We start from the raw sequence: 16,408 nt of genomic DNA, 5'->3' as shown, positions 1-16,408 counted from the left end.
CAACGTGTAATGCTGCCTGTGAAGAAGGCTCAAATACTTGTGATCACTTCCTGTGAGCTGTTGCTGAAGTATATACACTACTTGTGTTTTGGTTTCCTTAGTCCATTATAAAGAGACAAATAAGCATAAAGTTTTCAATCCTTATAGATAAGAAATTATTTTACTACTTTAGGAGTAGATCTGCAGAGCTGTGATGTTCAAGATCTCCAGAAGTTTTTGTGTTGTGACCTGTTCTTATTAAAACCTTACCGCAACCAGCAAACAAGTAAAACATATGTACACTCCAAGAATGCACACAAATACACAAATTCAGAATTTTTTCTTCTTCTGGTCTTACTAGACAAAAATTAGATGTTTTACATTAGTCATATATAAAAGTACATTCTGATATTCAGCAGAACGTTAATTTTGTTTTATCTCTGCACTTCAGTGTTTCTATGCCTTCAGCTACAATCTGGCTAACCCAACAGCTGAACCAATGTTTGGCTCAAGTGAAGAGGTGGAAGCATCCAGAAACAGAGTTGTGACTGCCTGGGGAAGTTTTTGTGCTGCTGGAGGGTGCTCTTATTCAGGGTTTCTCTGCCAGCTCCCTACCTCATTGTTGGGCTGATGGGATTTTGTCCCTGAAACATGTTAAAGGCCACTTCAAATGGTTTATACAGTCCTGCTTTGACAAGAAAATACTTGAAATGACACAGTTATAAACCATGAGGCAAGGACCTTCTTAGAATTATAATAAACCAATAAATTCGTTATTGTTTATGTGAGAAACAACTGCTCACTTTTAAAAATTTTAAAGGTTTATTAAACCTTAACAAAAAATATTACAAAAGACTGAATAAGCAAAAATTGTAGCTCTGTGAGCCCCGCCCCCCATGACTACCAGCCTCCTGCTCCCTTACAAAATGGATGCTCTGCCTTTTAAACTTCCCAAAGTTTTCTCAGTCAACTCCTTCTCTGCTTTCTGTTGGTGGAGAATTTCTCTAAATGTCCTGACTACTGAGGCTATTACGAGGGGGAGGGGAAAGAGGACTATGGGGGACATATCATCACTATACATCTTAACATACACATAATATCTACCTCTTAATTGTGAGAGCCAACCATTACATTACGCATCTATAACAGTTTATCTGAATGATCAGTGACTCCTCTGCTTCCTGTCAGCTAGCGTTGCCAGAAAAACTAGACATGTTGTAGTTGTGTAGGCTGAAACCAAGGGAATTTCTTTTATTTTAGGAACAGTGTGGTGTGAGGCTTGTCTGCATCACTCACATGGCTTAATGAAGACTGAGGCAAGCTGGAGGTGAAAAGCTAAACTAACAGGGACAGAAAACTTCTGGGACAATTATTTAATGTCTTTCTGTTAATTAGGCACTGCACAGAAAAGCCAGTGGAAAGTGTTTCCAACAACTCACAGGAGAATTTGTATTGCAAATGCAATACAAACAGGTGCAATGTGAGTTCAGAGGGGGTAAAACCAGCAAGTTTTGCCATGTACAGAAATACACCGGCACTTCACATTCTTGTGTGAAAAAATTCCACCATTAAAACAGCAAGTAATTTTAGAAGAACTAGCACTAGGAGAACCGCCAATTACATATATCTCTCTTTAAATTATTCATTCCAGGCATAACCTTGGTGTTTTCTTTGATATAATTGGCAAGGCATGCATATCAAAACTTGAGTGTACCTTTTCTTCCGACATCAGGTCGAAGGTTAGGAGTTTTCCTGTTTTGTTTTTTTTTTTCCTTTCTCTCAGGCAATTTTGTCCCATTTGTTGGCTAAGAGACTACAAAGACCAGTACTTAAGAGGCAAAAGATGTGGTTGAGAAGGGGAGGAAGGGGGAAGAGTGCAGCTGGCATCTCTCTTAGTCAGGGGAGGTTTTCTCTTTGGAAGGGTAAATGTTATAGATGGATAATGAGATGATTGGCTGTTGCAATTAAAATGTAACTATTGTGTGAATATTAAGAAAAGCTTTAGTGATGTACAGTTATGTTACTGCAGCTCAGATGCCCTCTGCTCTCCCCACAGTTCCTTTCCCCCTGTGTTGCTGCCATCACACAGCCGGGGCTGTCCAGGACAGGCACAAAGAAGCTGCACAGGTGTCCCTGGCATGGGGCAGGGGGGGATGGAAAAGCTCAGGGGTTGCTCAGGGGGTGCAGCACGGCAACACCTGACCTCCAATCGAGTCACAAGAGAGCAATCTCCACTGATGAATGGCAAAGAAGAGCTGAGTGACAGACTGTGGGAGGGCTGGGCTGGCTGATGCAACCCCAGGGGTATAAAAGACTGAGCATCCATCTTGAAGGTGAACTGGCCATGTGGTATCCATGAGGTTCCCAGCACTGCAATGTTTCCTTATTTAGTCCTTCGCTGTATTTTTGTTAAGGTTTAATAAACCTTATTAAATTTTCAAAATGAGCAGTTGTTTCTCACATAGAGATAACGTAAGACTTTGGCTGGGGGTCAGGTACTGGGCTCAAGCTCCTTGCTCTCTCTCTCTCAGGATCAGAAGGGAACTGTCGAGTTGCTGCTACCACGGGGAGAATTCGCTGCCACCGACCAGTCCAACCCTTTAGTGTTTCTTCCTTACTCTGGGTGAGCTTTACTTGTAAGAGCGACTATTGAACTGGGACCTTTTTGGCACCCTTTTTCTCATGGGAAAGGCCCCTCATCATCTGCTCAGGGGAAAACCCGGGACCCCAAACTACTTCCCCTTCCCAGAAGGCATCTCCCAGCTGCTTGCAGAAACCCAGCTGCAGCTGCCCAGCCCCACTGTTTTCTGCTGCTGCCTCAGGCTTTTTTGCAACACTTTACCTCAAAATCAGGTGCCCAAAAGGACACTCCTGGGCTCCTGACAGGGCTGAGTGTTTCTGCTACATTTTGTTTGTCACCCAGTGTGTGCCCACCTCTGCTATTCCAGCTCCGAGGTTCCTGCTCCAGCCCATTTTCCCATCTGGAAGGGCATAGGGATTGGCTTCCTGAGGTGAGTTTGTACAGGAATCCTCTCTCTCTCCTGCCAACCCACCAGCCATTACCACAGGGAGGAACAGCCCAGCCCCACCCCACAGCGCCCCCTGCAGGCGCAGGGGAATCATCGCACCTGCCCTGCCCGGCCGGGAGCCAGCAGCACCCCTGCTGGCCGCGGCCGGAACTGCACCCAAGGGGAAAGCGCTCAACGGCCGAGAGACGGCTGGTACTGATTATCTGGGTTTTGTTTGTTGTTGCTGCTGTTTATTTGCCTTGTTATAGATACAGATGTATACATAAGTAAAGAACTGCAATTCCGTTTCCAGTATCTTTGCCTGAAAGCCCTCTAACTTCAAAGTTACAATAATTTGGAGGGAAGGGGTTCATATTCCAAGGGAGGTTCCCACCTTCCTTGGCAGACACCTATCTTTCAAACCAAGACGCTTCAACAAGACAACTTCACAAAATTCTAGAGTAATAAAGCCCTGTAAGCTCGAGTAATAAAGCCCTGAAAAGTTAAAAACCATTTTCAATGACAGTTTTGAAAAACAGGTGCAGAAGCCAGTTTTTCACTACATAACCAAGCAGCAAAATGTACTTTTCATATAACCTAATGTGCTGGAGTAACTTTATGATGTTCATATCCCCATTCACCTGTTTAGCCCAGAAATGCACCTTTAAGATTGGTTCTGAGAGTGGAGAGGGGAGGGGAAAGAAGAGTGCACAGCTTGTTTTCAGAAATTGCACTCACTCCTCCACATCCTGCTCCTGGACTGTGCTGTCTGTGGATGGACACATGGTGGGACAGAACTCTCCTTTACTCTTAATTAGTTTTTAGTTAACTGAGGCAGAGAAGTTCCCTGGACTGTGGCTTTTATTTTTATTTGGACCTATTTAAACCTGCTCTGGACTGAACACCAGCAGAGCAGTGGCAGCTCACACCTGTGGCCCACTGGGCCAGGCCTGGGCTGTGGCATTTCCAGCACCAGAGGGGCTGATCAGAGACTGAGCGAGCTGAGCTACAGCCCACAAAAGGGACTTTCTGAGTCTGTCATCTCTTTTGGAGTGGCAAGAAGTTTTATTGTTTAATATTGTTATTTTTTTTTGTGTTGGTGAATGCTTTGCCTGTTAAATAAACAGTTTTATTCCACTTTTCTCCAAGAAAATATTTTCCCAAACTGGTTGGGAGAGAGGCCACTTGAATCTGTTTTCTAGAGGAACCTCTTCAGAGGTTCTCTCCCAAATTTGCCCTAAACCAGGACACCTAATCTATTTGTTTATTAACAAATGAATGCAAGTAATCACATTCTGATTGGCACAGACTGTATATATAATGAGATTTCAACACATCTGGATCTTTCCAACACTGTGAATGCAGTGTTCAGCAGCATACATTAATGGGATAATGAGGCAGAGCTGCTCCTGATCATGCACTTCACAAAGCACAGTTAATCTGTAATTCCCCCGTTTCACACCTTGCTATATCCTGTATGCCATGCTCACATAATGATCCACAAACACCCACATAACTGAGCTTCTCATCTCTATCCAGGGTTCAGGATGTATTCCACCAACACAAAATGAAATGTCATCTATTCAGAAACTCATGACCACACATTTATCCAAGTATTAAAAGATTTAAATCTCTGGGATAAGGATGCCTACTCCCACAACCAGCAAGGAACATGGAGTGAACCACTTCATTTCACGGCCACACTGCACAAACTCACCAGCTGCTTTTCCTTGGCAAGCAGTGAAGAGAGGAGAAATTGCAAACTAGAAATGCTTATTGCCCACACTGCCCCAACAGTGGCAGAAATCCTGCCCTCCTGCTGTGACCACCAGCAGAGCTCCCACCAACACTTACATGGCCAGGTTGGCGGCCATGGTATTTTCCCAAAAACAGTTTCTGTAAAGCAAAGAAGAAATCACTGGTTTCTTGACACTGTCTGCAGCAACCCTGCAAGCTGTGCCACACAGCAAGTGGTGCAGGCACTAGGGTGGCACACACACCTGACACCAGGAGAAGGGAATTCTGCAGATCTTCACTCTTCCACCAGCACATCCCACAGCTCCTCATCTTTGCTGTGTACCCAAACACATTTGTGGCTCTATCACCACAAATCTATCTCTCTGTCAATCACCACAGTCCTCATGTAATTTAACTCTTTAAGATTAGATCAAATTAGAACATTTTTAGGGAATGTTTCTGTGGTCAATGCAAAGATACATGGCTGACTCAAATAAGGGGCTTTCATTTTGTCTTGTTTAAACCACTGATTTTATGCTTTAGTTGCATTCTCTTAAGAAAATATGAAGCTGTGTAATCTAGTAAATCTGATAGATGTTACTGAAATACGCAGCTACAAAGAACTGCTGTAACTACTGCCCTGCACAAGTCTCAAAGATAAATTCCTGGAGCAGGCAAGGGCTGTAATGAAATGGGCTCTACACATTTGAAAGTCTTGGCTGAAGACTATGATGCAAGCAGACTGTACATCAAAGATGCTCTGGCCTGAAAGCAGCCAGATTTCTGTCACTTGCTGCTTCTCAACTGTGAAAAATACTGTCAAAATGGAAGAAATTACTGGGCTAGTAAGTATCCTCAGAGCAATGCAAAATTAAGACTCAACCCTGCAATCAGCTGCCCACTGACAAACTTTCTGTTGGTATCTTAATTCTGACCAGATGGATTTAACAGTGGTCGAGGGCAAGGGTCTATTTGCAGTAAAATTACAGAGGAATGGGCACAGGCAATGCCCAACTTCTGGCAATGTCCACCAACAGCTACCACACTAAGAATAGCTGAGGCACACACACAGCTGACAGGCAAGATGCAATGTTTTAGAAAATTATCTTGTAATATTGAAGAAATACTAGGAGGAGAGAAAAATTTTTAAAAGTTCTCTGGACTCCTTAGTTCTGTACAAAAACATGATTTAAGAGAAAGTATTCCAGGACAGACATGGTACACAACAAACAGAGGGCTGGTTGATGGAAAAATTGCAGATTATGGCGGCTGCCATCATTTTTCCTCCAGAGGAAGTAATTATGTGGCCACCTGTCTATCCCCCAGTAGAGTCTTGGGAACATCAGTATCTAGGGTTTATTCTAGTCAGGGTCAAAAGATGAATGTCAGCATATGAAAATGATAACAAAGACAATGTGTCAGACATAACTACATAAGCCTCAATTACAAGGAAATCAGAAAAAAATAGTGTATGTGGGGATTTTAAAATAAAAATAGAGGGCTAAGGGCTAATGGAAATGAAGTGCTTAAACATCTTTAAAATCTTCGCATCCAAACCCTGCTACCTAAGGTAACAACCACACACCTTGCAACGATTTTTCTTTCTAAACTGCAACTCAGGGAAGGCACCTTAAAAGTCCAAATCCAGTTCCTCACTCCTGCAAGGAACTGCATATAGTCCTGTCCACAAATTTATGAACTTCCTTCCATGTAATTAGACTTCTTACTCCTTAACCAGATGACTGTTGGAGGCCCTATTATGCTTCCAGATACTTCCTTATAATTGTAGACTAAATGTATTCATAGCCAATTTATATTCATTTGCTCTTAAGATGCCATTGTCATTTTGCTTAAATTAGGCTGTAAAACCTCCAGGGCTCTGACCAAATCTACATAAGGATAGAGAGTCCTGAGGCTAAGTCCTAAGCCTTAATTCAGAGCTTTGCTTGTGGTGACAATAAAATAAATAATAAAATTTTGTTTTTATAGTTCTGCTAGTCTGATGTTCTTCTGCTGTATCTCTAATTAGTGCAAGTGCACTCTCATGGAGTCTGATGAAACATTGTGATGTGTTCTAGGTGAGACTGCAGCTCTGCCTCATCTCTGACAAGTTGCTCATCTGGCTTTAGACATACATTGAGACTACAAGCTAATGTTTCTATCCTGACTATAAAAAACTACAGAGAACACAGCAACAAATGAGTAAAAAAGCATGTTCCTTTTAGCAGTAAAGCTTGTGGGGGAGCCAACCAACTCAGCTCATGCCTGGAAAAAGAGAACGGTCAGCAGGTTCCTTCCCAGAATCAGAATCCGTAATTCCTAGAGACAGGTTCTTCTCCTCAGCAAAAGTCTTGAATTTGGGTTCTGCTGGAGGACTTTTGCTCAGAATAAACTAGTCCTGTAGAGCCTTAGTAGCACCAACAATGATATACTGCAGGTTTAGAAACACTGATTTTACATCTGTGCAATCATCACATCTAGAAACTTTGCCAAGTAAGAAAATTTCCCTGATATGTAGCACAGATTTTATACACCTGCTGTTTTGGCACTTTTGAGCATTTCTGCTAAATCCTCTTCAGTCCCAGCTTTGCTAAGGGCAGATTGTGCCCTGTGTTTTACCTACTCTACACAAATGAACAAAATTTCTAGAAACATCGCATATTTTTAAAAAATTTCTTTCATTATTTGTTTCATGGAATAACTGGTCTGAGTTGGTTTCCATGCCTTTTAGCTGTCCTGGCTTACAAGAAAAGCAAGTTCCAACTCTGAACTCCAGCACTAATCACAGTTCAAATGGCAGTGGTAAAGCAACATACTTAAATATGGAATAATATCAAGAAAATGTCATGCCTAGAATGTTAATGAAAACAGCAAATCAACAATTCTGTTTTCTAATGCAGATGAAAGTAAAGGTTAGCAAAAAAAACGAGGGCCAAAACATCCCTTTTAATTGATTTAAAGCACCAAGGACACAGGAGAGAACGGCAAGCAACTGCTACAAAAATAACATTGAAGGATAAAATGGGGGAATGTATAAAGTATCTTTTCTTTTGTTTCAACAAATACAGATTCCCACAGTCTTTCATGGTAAGAGTCCCAGTACTAGATATTCAAAAATTAATGTGAAAAAAGAAGGGTTGAATTAGGGAAGAGCAGGAGTACTTTCTTTCTAGATAATGCAGTTCCAAAGGACTGAACAGCTGGACAAAACTCCCTTCAGAAAATACAATAATACTGAGGTATAGAACACATTGATGTAGATTCTCTGTCTTTCTTATGAAGGGATTGAAAACAATAGAGCAGAAAATACAGACTAAAACTGAGTCACTCACCCAGACACCTGTAGGGAACCACGATATGGGGGTGACCATTGCACTGCTTCCATCCCCTCTTGCACCAGTTCTGTATTGTAGCTGGCTGGTTGGCTTCCACAACATTGGTGATTTGCAATTCAGGGTACACCTAGCATTAAAATGAGAGAAAAAGACAAATGTTACCACAAGTACATACTCTGGGTCACTGTAACACATTTGTAACAACGCAATATTCATCTTCTCTCTCTTCTGCTGTGTAAAATATTTATGTCATGGTGTGCATCTATCTGGAAAGCTGGTGTGTCTGTTCATCAGTAAAAACATGCAGCCAGTTCAGAAAATTATGGTGGTAACAGCTGAATGTCAAAACTATAACTTGCCCAGTTATATTTGACTAAGTTAAAGATCAGCTAATCATAGGTTAAATATCTTCTCCTCTATGTCTAGGCAAAACTCCATATACATGGCATATTCTCCATACAACTAAACTTAATAGCATACATGCCTTTATGTTCATCTCAACCATTTTAAAAAACATCATAATTCCTGCCTGCTGCAGTCTGCCTAGTACTTAAAGTCTGTTGAAAAAGTTATTAATATTTAGGTCTACATTACCAATTTCTAAATTGCTGAGATCAAAATTCTGTCTGCTTTAATACCACAATACACTTCTACACCCACAACCATCACACCAGCGAACTTGCTGATGAATTTATTGGCAAACCACAACTTTGGCTTTTTATCCCACTCAGTCCCTTTATCCCAGGCCCTTTTTCTACTCTAACACAGCCTATAGCCCTCACTTTACATTTTTCAAATTGGCAATCTACCAGCCCTAACATGAAACTCAGAAGGTACTAATTTTCCTTTGCCTTTCCTCAATCAATCCTTACCAATTTCCAGCTGTGTGAGATCTGAGGATTTAAGTGCTCTGAAAACCACTGTCTACTCATATCTACCAATGGAAAAGAAAAACAGAAATAGGAACAAGTCTGAAGTAACTGGAGATGGTCCAAAAACATCCTGCAGAGAAGTAACATAATTCCAAAAAAAGAAAACTAGGTTAAGTCCAAAACTGGTGCTTGGAAAAGTACTCTAAGAATCTTGACAGCCATACCTCAAAAAAGATTTGTCTCAATCATGGATCTCCACTGAGGTCATGGCATCTGAGAGGCAGTGCCTCCTGGCACTCCCCTGACTGGAGGTTTAAAATATAATGATGGCAAAATGAAGAAAGCAGCTTGAGCTGAAGTCTTGAACTTTAAAAGATGATGACAAATGACAGTACAGCCTTCTCAAATTTGAGATCAGTGGTCTTTAAACGAATATGGCCTGGTCCATACATACACAAGGGAACAACCAGAAAGCAATCAAAGCATAACTGGAAATAATTGGAAATAATTTATTACTTTAATTAAGAGACATGAAGGGGCTGTTACAATTTTAAAGTTGAACCGTATCAACAGCTTAATGCACAAAACAAGGGCAGATACAGTAACAATGCCACAGAAATGACTACAGAAAGAAACACTGCCTACTAAACAATGCACTTTATGCTGAAGAGCTTGAATATCAATCCTGCCTTCTATTCAAAAATAAAATTTATCAATCAGATACTTCTTTCCTTGTGCATATTCTTCATAGAATACTGTCACTGAATGACATACACGTGATCAGGGTCCAAGAAGAAAAGTTTTTATTCTGCATGATCTTCAGCTTATACAATCTTAACAAAGCATGATCTTAAGTCATTAACTACATCACAATAACTTATTATATGCATTGGTGCAAAGCAATTAGTGTCAATATAATTGGCAATAGTTTTACAGAAATTTAATAAGGCACATATACACATCTACTTAGTCACGTAGTCTAGCTTACAAAAAATTTCATGTATCTTTTCTAATCTGTTTCCATGCTGACGGCCCTGTCTTCTTCCTTGCTATGGATACACTTGAAAATCAGAAACTGTTATTTCTTCTGTTACCTCATCTTTGCTTGCAGGCCAGCTGTCAAGCCCCTCCATAGAACACATCTGTCAGATCTTTGCCGGTTTCAGCAGCACCCTCAGTTCACTCCAACTGATGGCTGAAGAAATACAGAGGCTGAAGGTGCAGCCTGGGATGTTAACCCAGCACCCCAAGATACAGGGACCTCAAGAAAGCCCACAGGCAGAACTACAAAGTGTGAAAGTTTCCTACACTCAGAAGACTGAAGCTTTTCTTTCTTCCTTTTGTCAGCAGGTGGCCAAGGCTGATGGTCATCATCCACATTACCAACACTGCCCATTTTCACACTGCTTGCTGAAAGTGGCTCCAGAGGAACTTGCTGCTCCCCCTGCTCCATCAGTGCTTCCAGATACGGCAAATTCAAAGGGAAAGCCTTTGCACATGCCCATGATCCCTGTAACAGCACTGCTAAAATGGATTAGCAGGAAACCTCACACTTTAACTGCTGTGTAAATATTACCCTGCAAGGCTCCATAGCTGTCTCAAGAGCTAACATGCATAATGCAAGAGGAAGATTTGTTCTTCTTTGGGTACTTCCGTTAGCATTGCTATGCTGAACTCTACCAGTTCAAGCCTCTACAAATGTCACACTTATGTGATTAGAACCCCTGGTTAGATAATGCTGGATGCTGTCGCAAGCCACGTGCTTGATACGTCAGTGTCCACTGACATGTTCTTATCAGGGACCCAGGGTTAAGTGTCACCTGTCATTGGCAGTGGAAATAAATGCCTTAAATGAAGACTACTAAGGAAATTGCAAAACGGATAGACTGGAATGTTTAGAAAAGGAAATTAAGACCAAAAAGATAATTTATTTACCCACATGAATGCGTACATAGCTTTAAAGTGACAGAAGATAAAATTCTTAGCCACAAGAACAAAGATACACTTAGTTGCTTTCCTGAGATGAATTTGATGAAGTTGCTTTCCTGAGATGATTTCTAAAGAGTAAGAGTGCATTATTACTGTAGGGCCTCAATGAAAGAATAATATTAGTTGGAAAAATAAGTTCATATATTAGTTTTTATTTTTACTATTACCCAAAACCACAATTTTAACTGCTGGTTAGTAAAGGGGATCAAATGCTAAGTAGTTAGCAGTATTTGTCAAAAGTACACAAGGACAAAGAAACACAAACAAACCTCTTCTTTTGTTACTACATCAACTACCAAACTCCTAATTTCCACTGACAGCTCACACAAAGCCCAGTCCACCCTTTAGGAGAGAAAATAGCCTTTGAATTTCATTAACAATAGGTTAATGCCAGTTTATGCGCCAAGGAGAGCTGCCCTCACTAGACTTATATAATGTATTTGCTCTGAATTGAAGTGGGACCTACTTAGTGGCACAGAAAAATGAGCCTCATATTTATTTATAGTGTCCCTAATGAGCTCCTTCTACAGTGTCAGTGTAAAGCAGAGTTAGAAAGTTGCCAGATAACCAAACTTTCAACATTAGTGTAGCTTGGTATAGAGAAGTTCCATTAATTCATCTTAAAAGAAACAGTGGAGAAAACAGAGATCAATGTAATCTAGAAAATTTAACTGGCAATCAAGAGTTACAGCTATGTTTTCATTTCCTTCCATTTCCGTTAGCAAGTCTCCTTATATACTAATTGCAGAAAAAAAAATCTAAAAAGCCACTCAGACTATTCAGAATTTAATATAATCTTGCTAAAACTCATGTTTACCACTACCAGCTTTGATGCCACATAGATTTAGGACTAAAATGTAGACGTCCTTAATAAAAGCAGATAAAATGGGCTGAGAAAGCTTTTGGGTTGAGATAGAGAGAAAATATTTACCAATTGCTATCATAGGCAAGAGAGATTCAACTTGGGGAAAATATTTTTAATTCTCAATTAAAATAATTAAAAAGGGGACATAGTGGGACAAACACTGACCACTTCTCTCTGACCAGTAGGAACAGCATGAAGCTGAGTCAAGGAAGGTTTAGATTGGGTATTGGGAAAAGATGCTTCACCCAGATGGTAGCTGGGCACTGAAAGAGGCTATTTCTATTCCTTTCTAAAATATGTATAGAATCTATAAAGTTTCTGCTTCCCAGAATTTTGCATTGAGGAGCTGAAGAGCAGCAACAAGCAGACATGCTACATTCATTTCCAATTGTTTGCACATCCATGAAGAGGAAACATAGGATAAATATTTCTGTATGCCCATGCACAGTGTCTCTGCAAGCTTTCCAACCTACAACTTGGGAAGCAGCAACAATGCAGAGTCCCAAATTAGCAACAGCAGGAGTGGTGTCACATGAGTAGCCATGACACAAGCACCATCAACCCTAAAAGAAGAGTCCTGTTCTCAGTCTGTGTCCAGAAAATAGACAGCTATATGCAGAATAAAGTTACTAAATGTCTCATGTAAAATATCCTACTTTATTCCTGGTTTTTAAAACTATTCCACATTACAGTAGCTCCATGGCTTTCCCTGTGGCAGCCCCCTGCCCAGGAACCATCACCCTTCTGATCCAGAGCACTCCCATCACCAGCAGAACCCCTTTCCTTCTCTTCCACATCTCCGTGGCTTCAGCTGCGTCCTGCCATGTCTGACCAGACTCACGCACCTGCTCCAGGCTTCCTCGGCCATCAGGCCCTTCTGCACACCAAAGGAAGGCTACAGGGCTGGCTGAACCTGGCACCCAAACTTCTCCTGTCACTCTCCGTAACCCAAGCAAAGCCTTTACTTGCTCAAAGAGAATTATGAGAGTCAAACCCAACATTAGCAGCATTGGAGCTGTTTTGAAATTCTCTGCCATGAGCCAACATGAGAAATAGCAAGGAAACCAAGAAGGAACAGCTCTGCCCCTGCACCACAAGTTCCAGGCATCTACTGCTACAGGGTTATCAGTATAACATTTCAGGTATTTGCAGTAATTTCCAGCAGCCACTTGGGAAGTGTATGAATACACACTTTTAACTTCACAGTTTTAAAGAAAAAAGTTTAACAGTAATCAATTCCTAACCTAAAACCCACACCTTCTTACTTAGGATAAATAAATAATCCCAGGTTGAATGTCTTCCAAACGAGCCAAGGAATTTTTTCTATTAATTATATCCTGAGGACAAATTTCCAGGGACACACTACTTTGTATCTTCAGCCACATCCTCTTGTATCCATTCATAACGTCATTTCAAATTTAATAGCTCCAGCCTCACTAGCTAATGGAGTCAATCCTCAGCCTCACTTAGTAGTTTCACATATTACTATTTTAAGTACTTCTTTAGGCCCATCTAATAAATCCTGCTTCTTTCCAACATCATAGCTGCTTCACTGTTACACAGAGAGTCGCTCTTCAAGAGTTTCCTGCCACAAAACTCACCCAGATTTCAGTTCCTTTCACCCCAACTCTTGCCTCTCCAGTCAACTCATCCTGGCATTTTTTCAGTTCTCATTTCCAATCTCTCCGCCCACTCAGACTCCTAAGTTCAATGTAAAGACACAAATGCTGTCCTCTTTTCTTTATTAGCCCTCCTCCTTTTTTTCTCTAGTCATGCAAAGTCAGCAAACATTTCAACACTCCACCTAGTTTCCTTCTTTTCTGATCTTATCCTATGGAAAGGAAAGCAAAGCAAAACTAAACACGCAGCTGTGAGTGTATGGGTGAGAGTGAGATGGCAGATGAAGAACCTTCTAGGCATTAGCCACTGATCAGGGGGAGATGGGATCAGAGATCAAAATGTCGCTGCAATTTTTACTCCTGGTCATGACAACAAGCACTTAGTGCTTTTCTCTGTGAGCAGAGTACATACAACATCCTGATACATCATTCCAACTGCCTTGGGTATTGAGAGACCTAGAAACATGAGCTGGTTTTAGTGCAGTGACCAGTTGGGTTGGTTCACCCGATGAAACTTCACACAAACATGATGTCTTCTCTTAAAATTCCCTAATGTGCTTTCATCTGGAATTTCATGCAAGACTCCCCCTTCATCTGCAATTCAAGTGTTCAGAAAGGCTACCAGCCACGAGGCAGCCGGCTCAACCCTAATCCATGCACCGGACTCCATAAACTGAAAACTCTCAGTTGGCTTTCTCTCAACTTTTTTTCCTGCACATGGGGAAGGCAGAAGCCTGTGAAAGCAGAAATAAGGATGCAAGGTCAAACACATCCTCCTCACTGACTTTCAAGTACTTAATTTTATAGCACAAATGTCTGTATGCAGTAAGAAAACCAAACCAAAACTTGAGCCTTGCCAAGAATTTTCTGTTTACCACATCAGGTTTTCTAAAGCCTCTCTTGTGTAATTGTAGAGGATATCCAGCTTTTTGTACTGTAAAACCTCAGAGTAAACAGGGCTGGACTTACAGTCTCTTCTAAGCTGCTTCCCTGTCCACTTTAAGCACAACAAGTAATTCTACTTCTCCACATTCAAAGTATTTTATTCACAGTCAAAGAAGTCCACTTCATGTCACCACTAGCCTGTTAACACATTCACACTCCTTGAGATGAAACCTCATCTGCCTCCTACTCTACAGCATCCCCAGAAGCAATTAACAGTTTGGGGTTTGGGGTGTTGGTATTTTTTGTCTTTTTTTTTTGCTTCTGTGCTTCCACTTTTGAATTAAATCTCTGCATGAATAAGGTTAAATATTCGAGTAGTGAGAGAGAATAATAGCTAATCAAGCTAACAGGGTATTTTTATTTCTAAGTAATAGAATTACGTGCAAAGGGCAAGGACTATTGTCCTCCCAGAAAGGAGGGGAAAAGTAGCCAGAAGTAATTTAAAAACAACAATAAAAATCAACAACAATAATAAAAATCTCCTTGTTTAGGCAGGATACAATATTGTATCTGCCCACTTCCCTCTCTAAGGGTGTGATAGGTTAATCTGGCTTTCAGCAGGGGTGAAGAAAAAACCATAGAGGCTGCTTCTGGAGAAGAAGCTCCTCAAAAAATTCTACTCTGTCCAGCAGAGCCAATCCCTAAAGGCTCTGATGATTGTGATATTGGCTGGCCCAATATAAACCATGTGACCAGCAGTGAGAGTCATGGGGAACAACTCCCCAGTGTGGAGCCCAGACAGGATCAACTTTTCAGTTCAGCAGAACTCTATAAAAATTTTTCAATTGATAGAACTTGAGAACAAACGAACCTACAGACCCAATTCTCTCCCGAGTCAGAGAAAAGGAAAAGGTGAAGACACGTGAGGAGAACAACATGGCAACATTCACGTGAGGAGAACAATATGGCAACGCTAAGGTCGGTGCAAAAGACAGAGGGGGAAGAGGAGGTGCTCTGAGCATTGGAGCTGAAATTCTTCTGTAAGCCACGGTGGGGACTATAATACAACAAACTGTTTCCCTGGAATTCATGAAGTGCAGGGGGGGGAATGCAGGATTTACTTAGAGCCCATGAAAAAAAGGCACTCAGACTGGAGCAGATGGATGTTGAGAAGCTGTGATCTAGTGAGACTCTGGAACAGAGACAGAGAAGGAACCCTTGCTTCCAGACATAGAGGAAGGGGACCTTTGCTTTTATACTAGAACAGCTCATCCCTGAGAGACTGTGCCCCATGAAAACTGCTGTGGGAAACTGCTTTGCCCACGGGAGGGACCCACATGGCAGCTGGTTCAGGCAGGACTACTACTCATGAAAATTAGAGCTGGAAAACCACACTGGAAAAGTGTTGTCATCTTATTGCAAAAGTTCCATACCTTCCTGGTGATTTCTCAAGGGCATCTCCTCACAGCACAGCCAACAAACTCCATCTCTCTCCTCACCCAGCTAACCCACTCTTTCATAGCACTCATCCTCACTGAACACAGCTGTGGCCTGTTAAGGGCAGGCCTGTTTTTAATCTTAGGTAATTAGTACAGCTGCGACTCGTCAGGGGTGAGACTGCCTTCTGCACTACCTTTATTTTCTTACATCCTATCCCCCCACAGAAAAGTTCACAGAGAACTGTGTCCCGTGGGAAGGACCCCATGGCATAGCAAAAGAGACTCCTCTCCCTAAGCAAACTGAAGAAAGATTTTTTTTTAGAAGTGACAAACTGACTGAAAATCCATGGTTTGCCTCCCTCCGCTGAAAGTGAGAAGGAAAAATGGGTTAGTGGAAGGAAAAGGTGTTCTAAAGGTGTACTTTAGTTTTCATTACTCTCTTTTAATTCCCTTTTTTTTCCTTTATACCTTTTAAAGTTTTGAGGCTGTTCTGTCCTAAAGTGTTTCTTCCCAATCCTGACCTCAACTCATGAGACCCTTTGATATTTTCCCCCCTCAAAAAAATGAATAATTTTTTTATTAAAATAAATGAAAAAAATAGTTTATTCATTCTTCTTTGCTGCTCAACTACAGCAAAGGAGAATGAATAAACTATTTTTTCATGGGCCCACTGGCATTTG

At 41.2% G+C, this 16,408-nt stretch overlaps 1 protein-coding gene across 4 annotated transcripts in view; it reads right to left on the bottom strand.

Annotated features, from left to right (window-relative positions):
- APP (amyloid beta precursor protein) overlaps positions 1 to 16,408 on the bottom strand; it is a 202,068-nt gene that overhangs the window by 121,718 nt on the left and 63,942 nt on the right. For all 4 annotated transcript variants that reach the window (XM_074536151.1, XM_074536150.1, XM_074536153.1 and 1 more), the window contains exon 3: positions 8,057 to 8,186. In XM_074536151.1, coding sequence (XP_074392252.1) covers positions 8,057 to 8,186 — 130 coding nt within the window. The remainder of the gene's footprint in view (positions 1 to 8,056; positions 8,187 to 16,408) is intronic.

Source organism: Zonotrichia albicollis, chromosome 2 (assembly GCF_047830755.1).
Source record: "Zonotrichia albicollis isolate bZonAlb1 chromosome 2, bZonAlb1.hap1, whole genome shotgun sequence".
In the NCBI taxonomy this organism is placed as follows: domain Eukaryota; kingdom Metazoa; phylum Chordata; class Aves; order Passeriformes; family Passerellidae; genus Zonotrichia; species Zonotrichia albicollis.
Note: the sequence above shows the minus strand (reverse complement) of the source record. Positions and strands in the feature narration are given on the sequence as shown.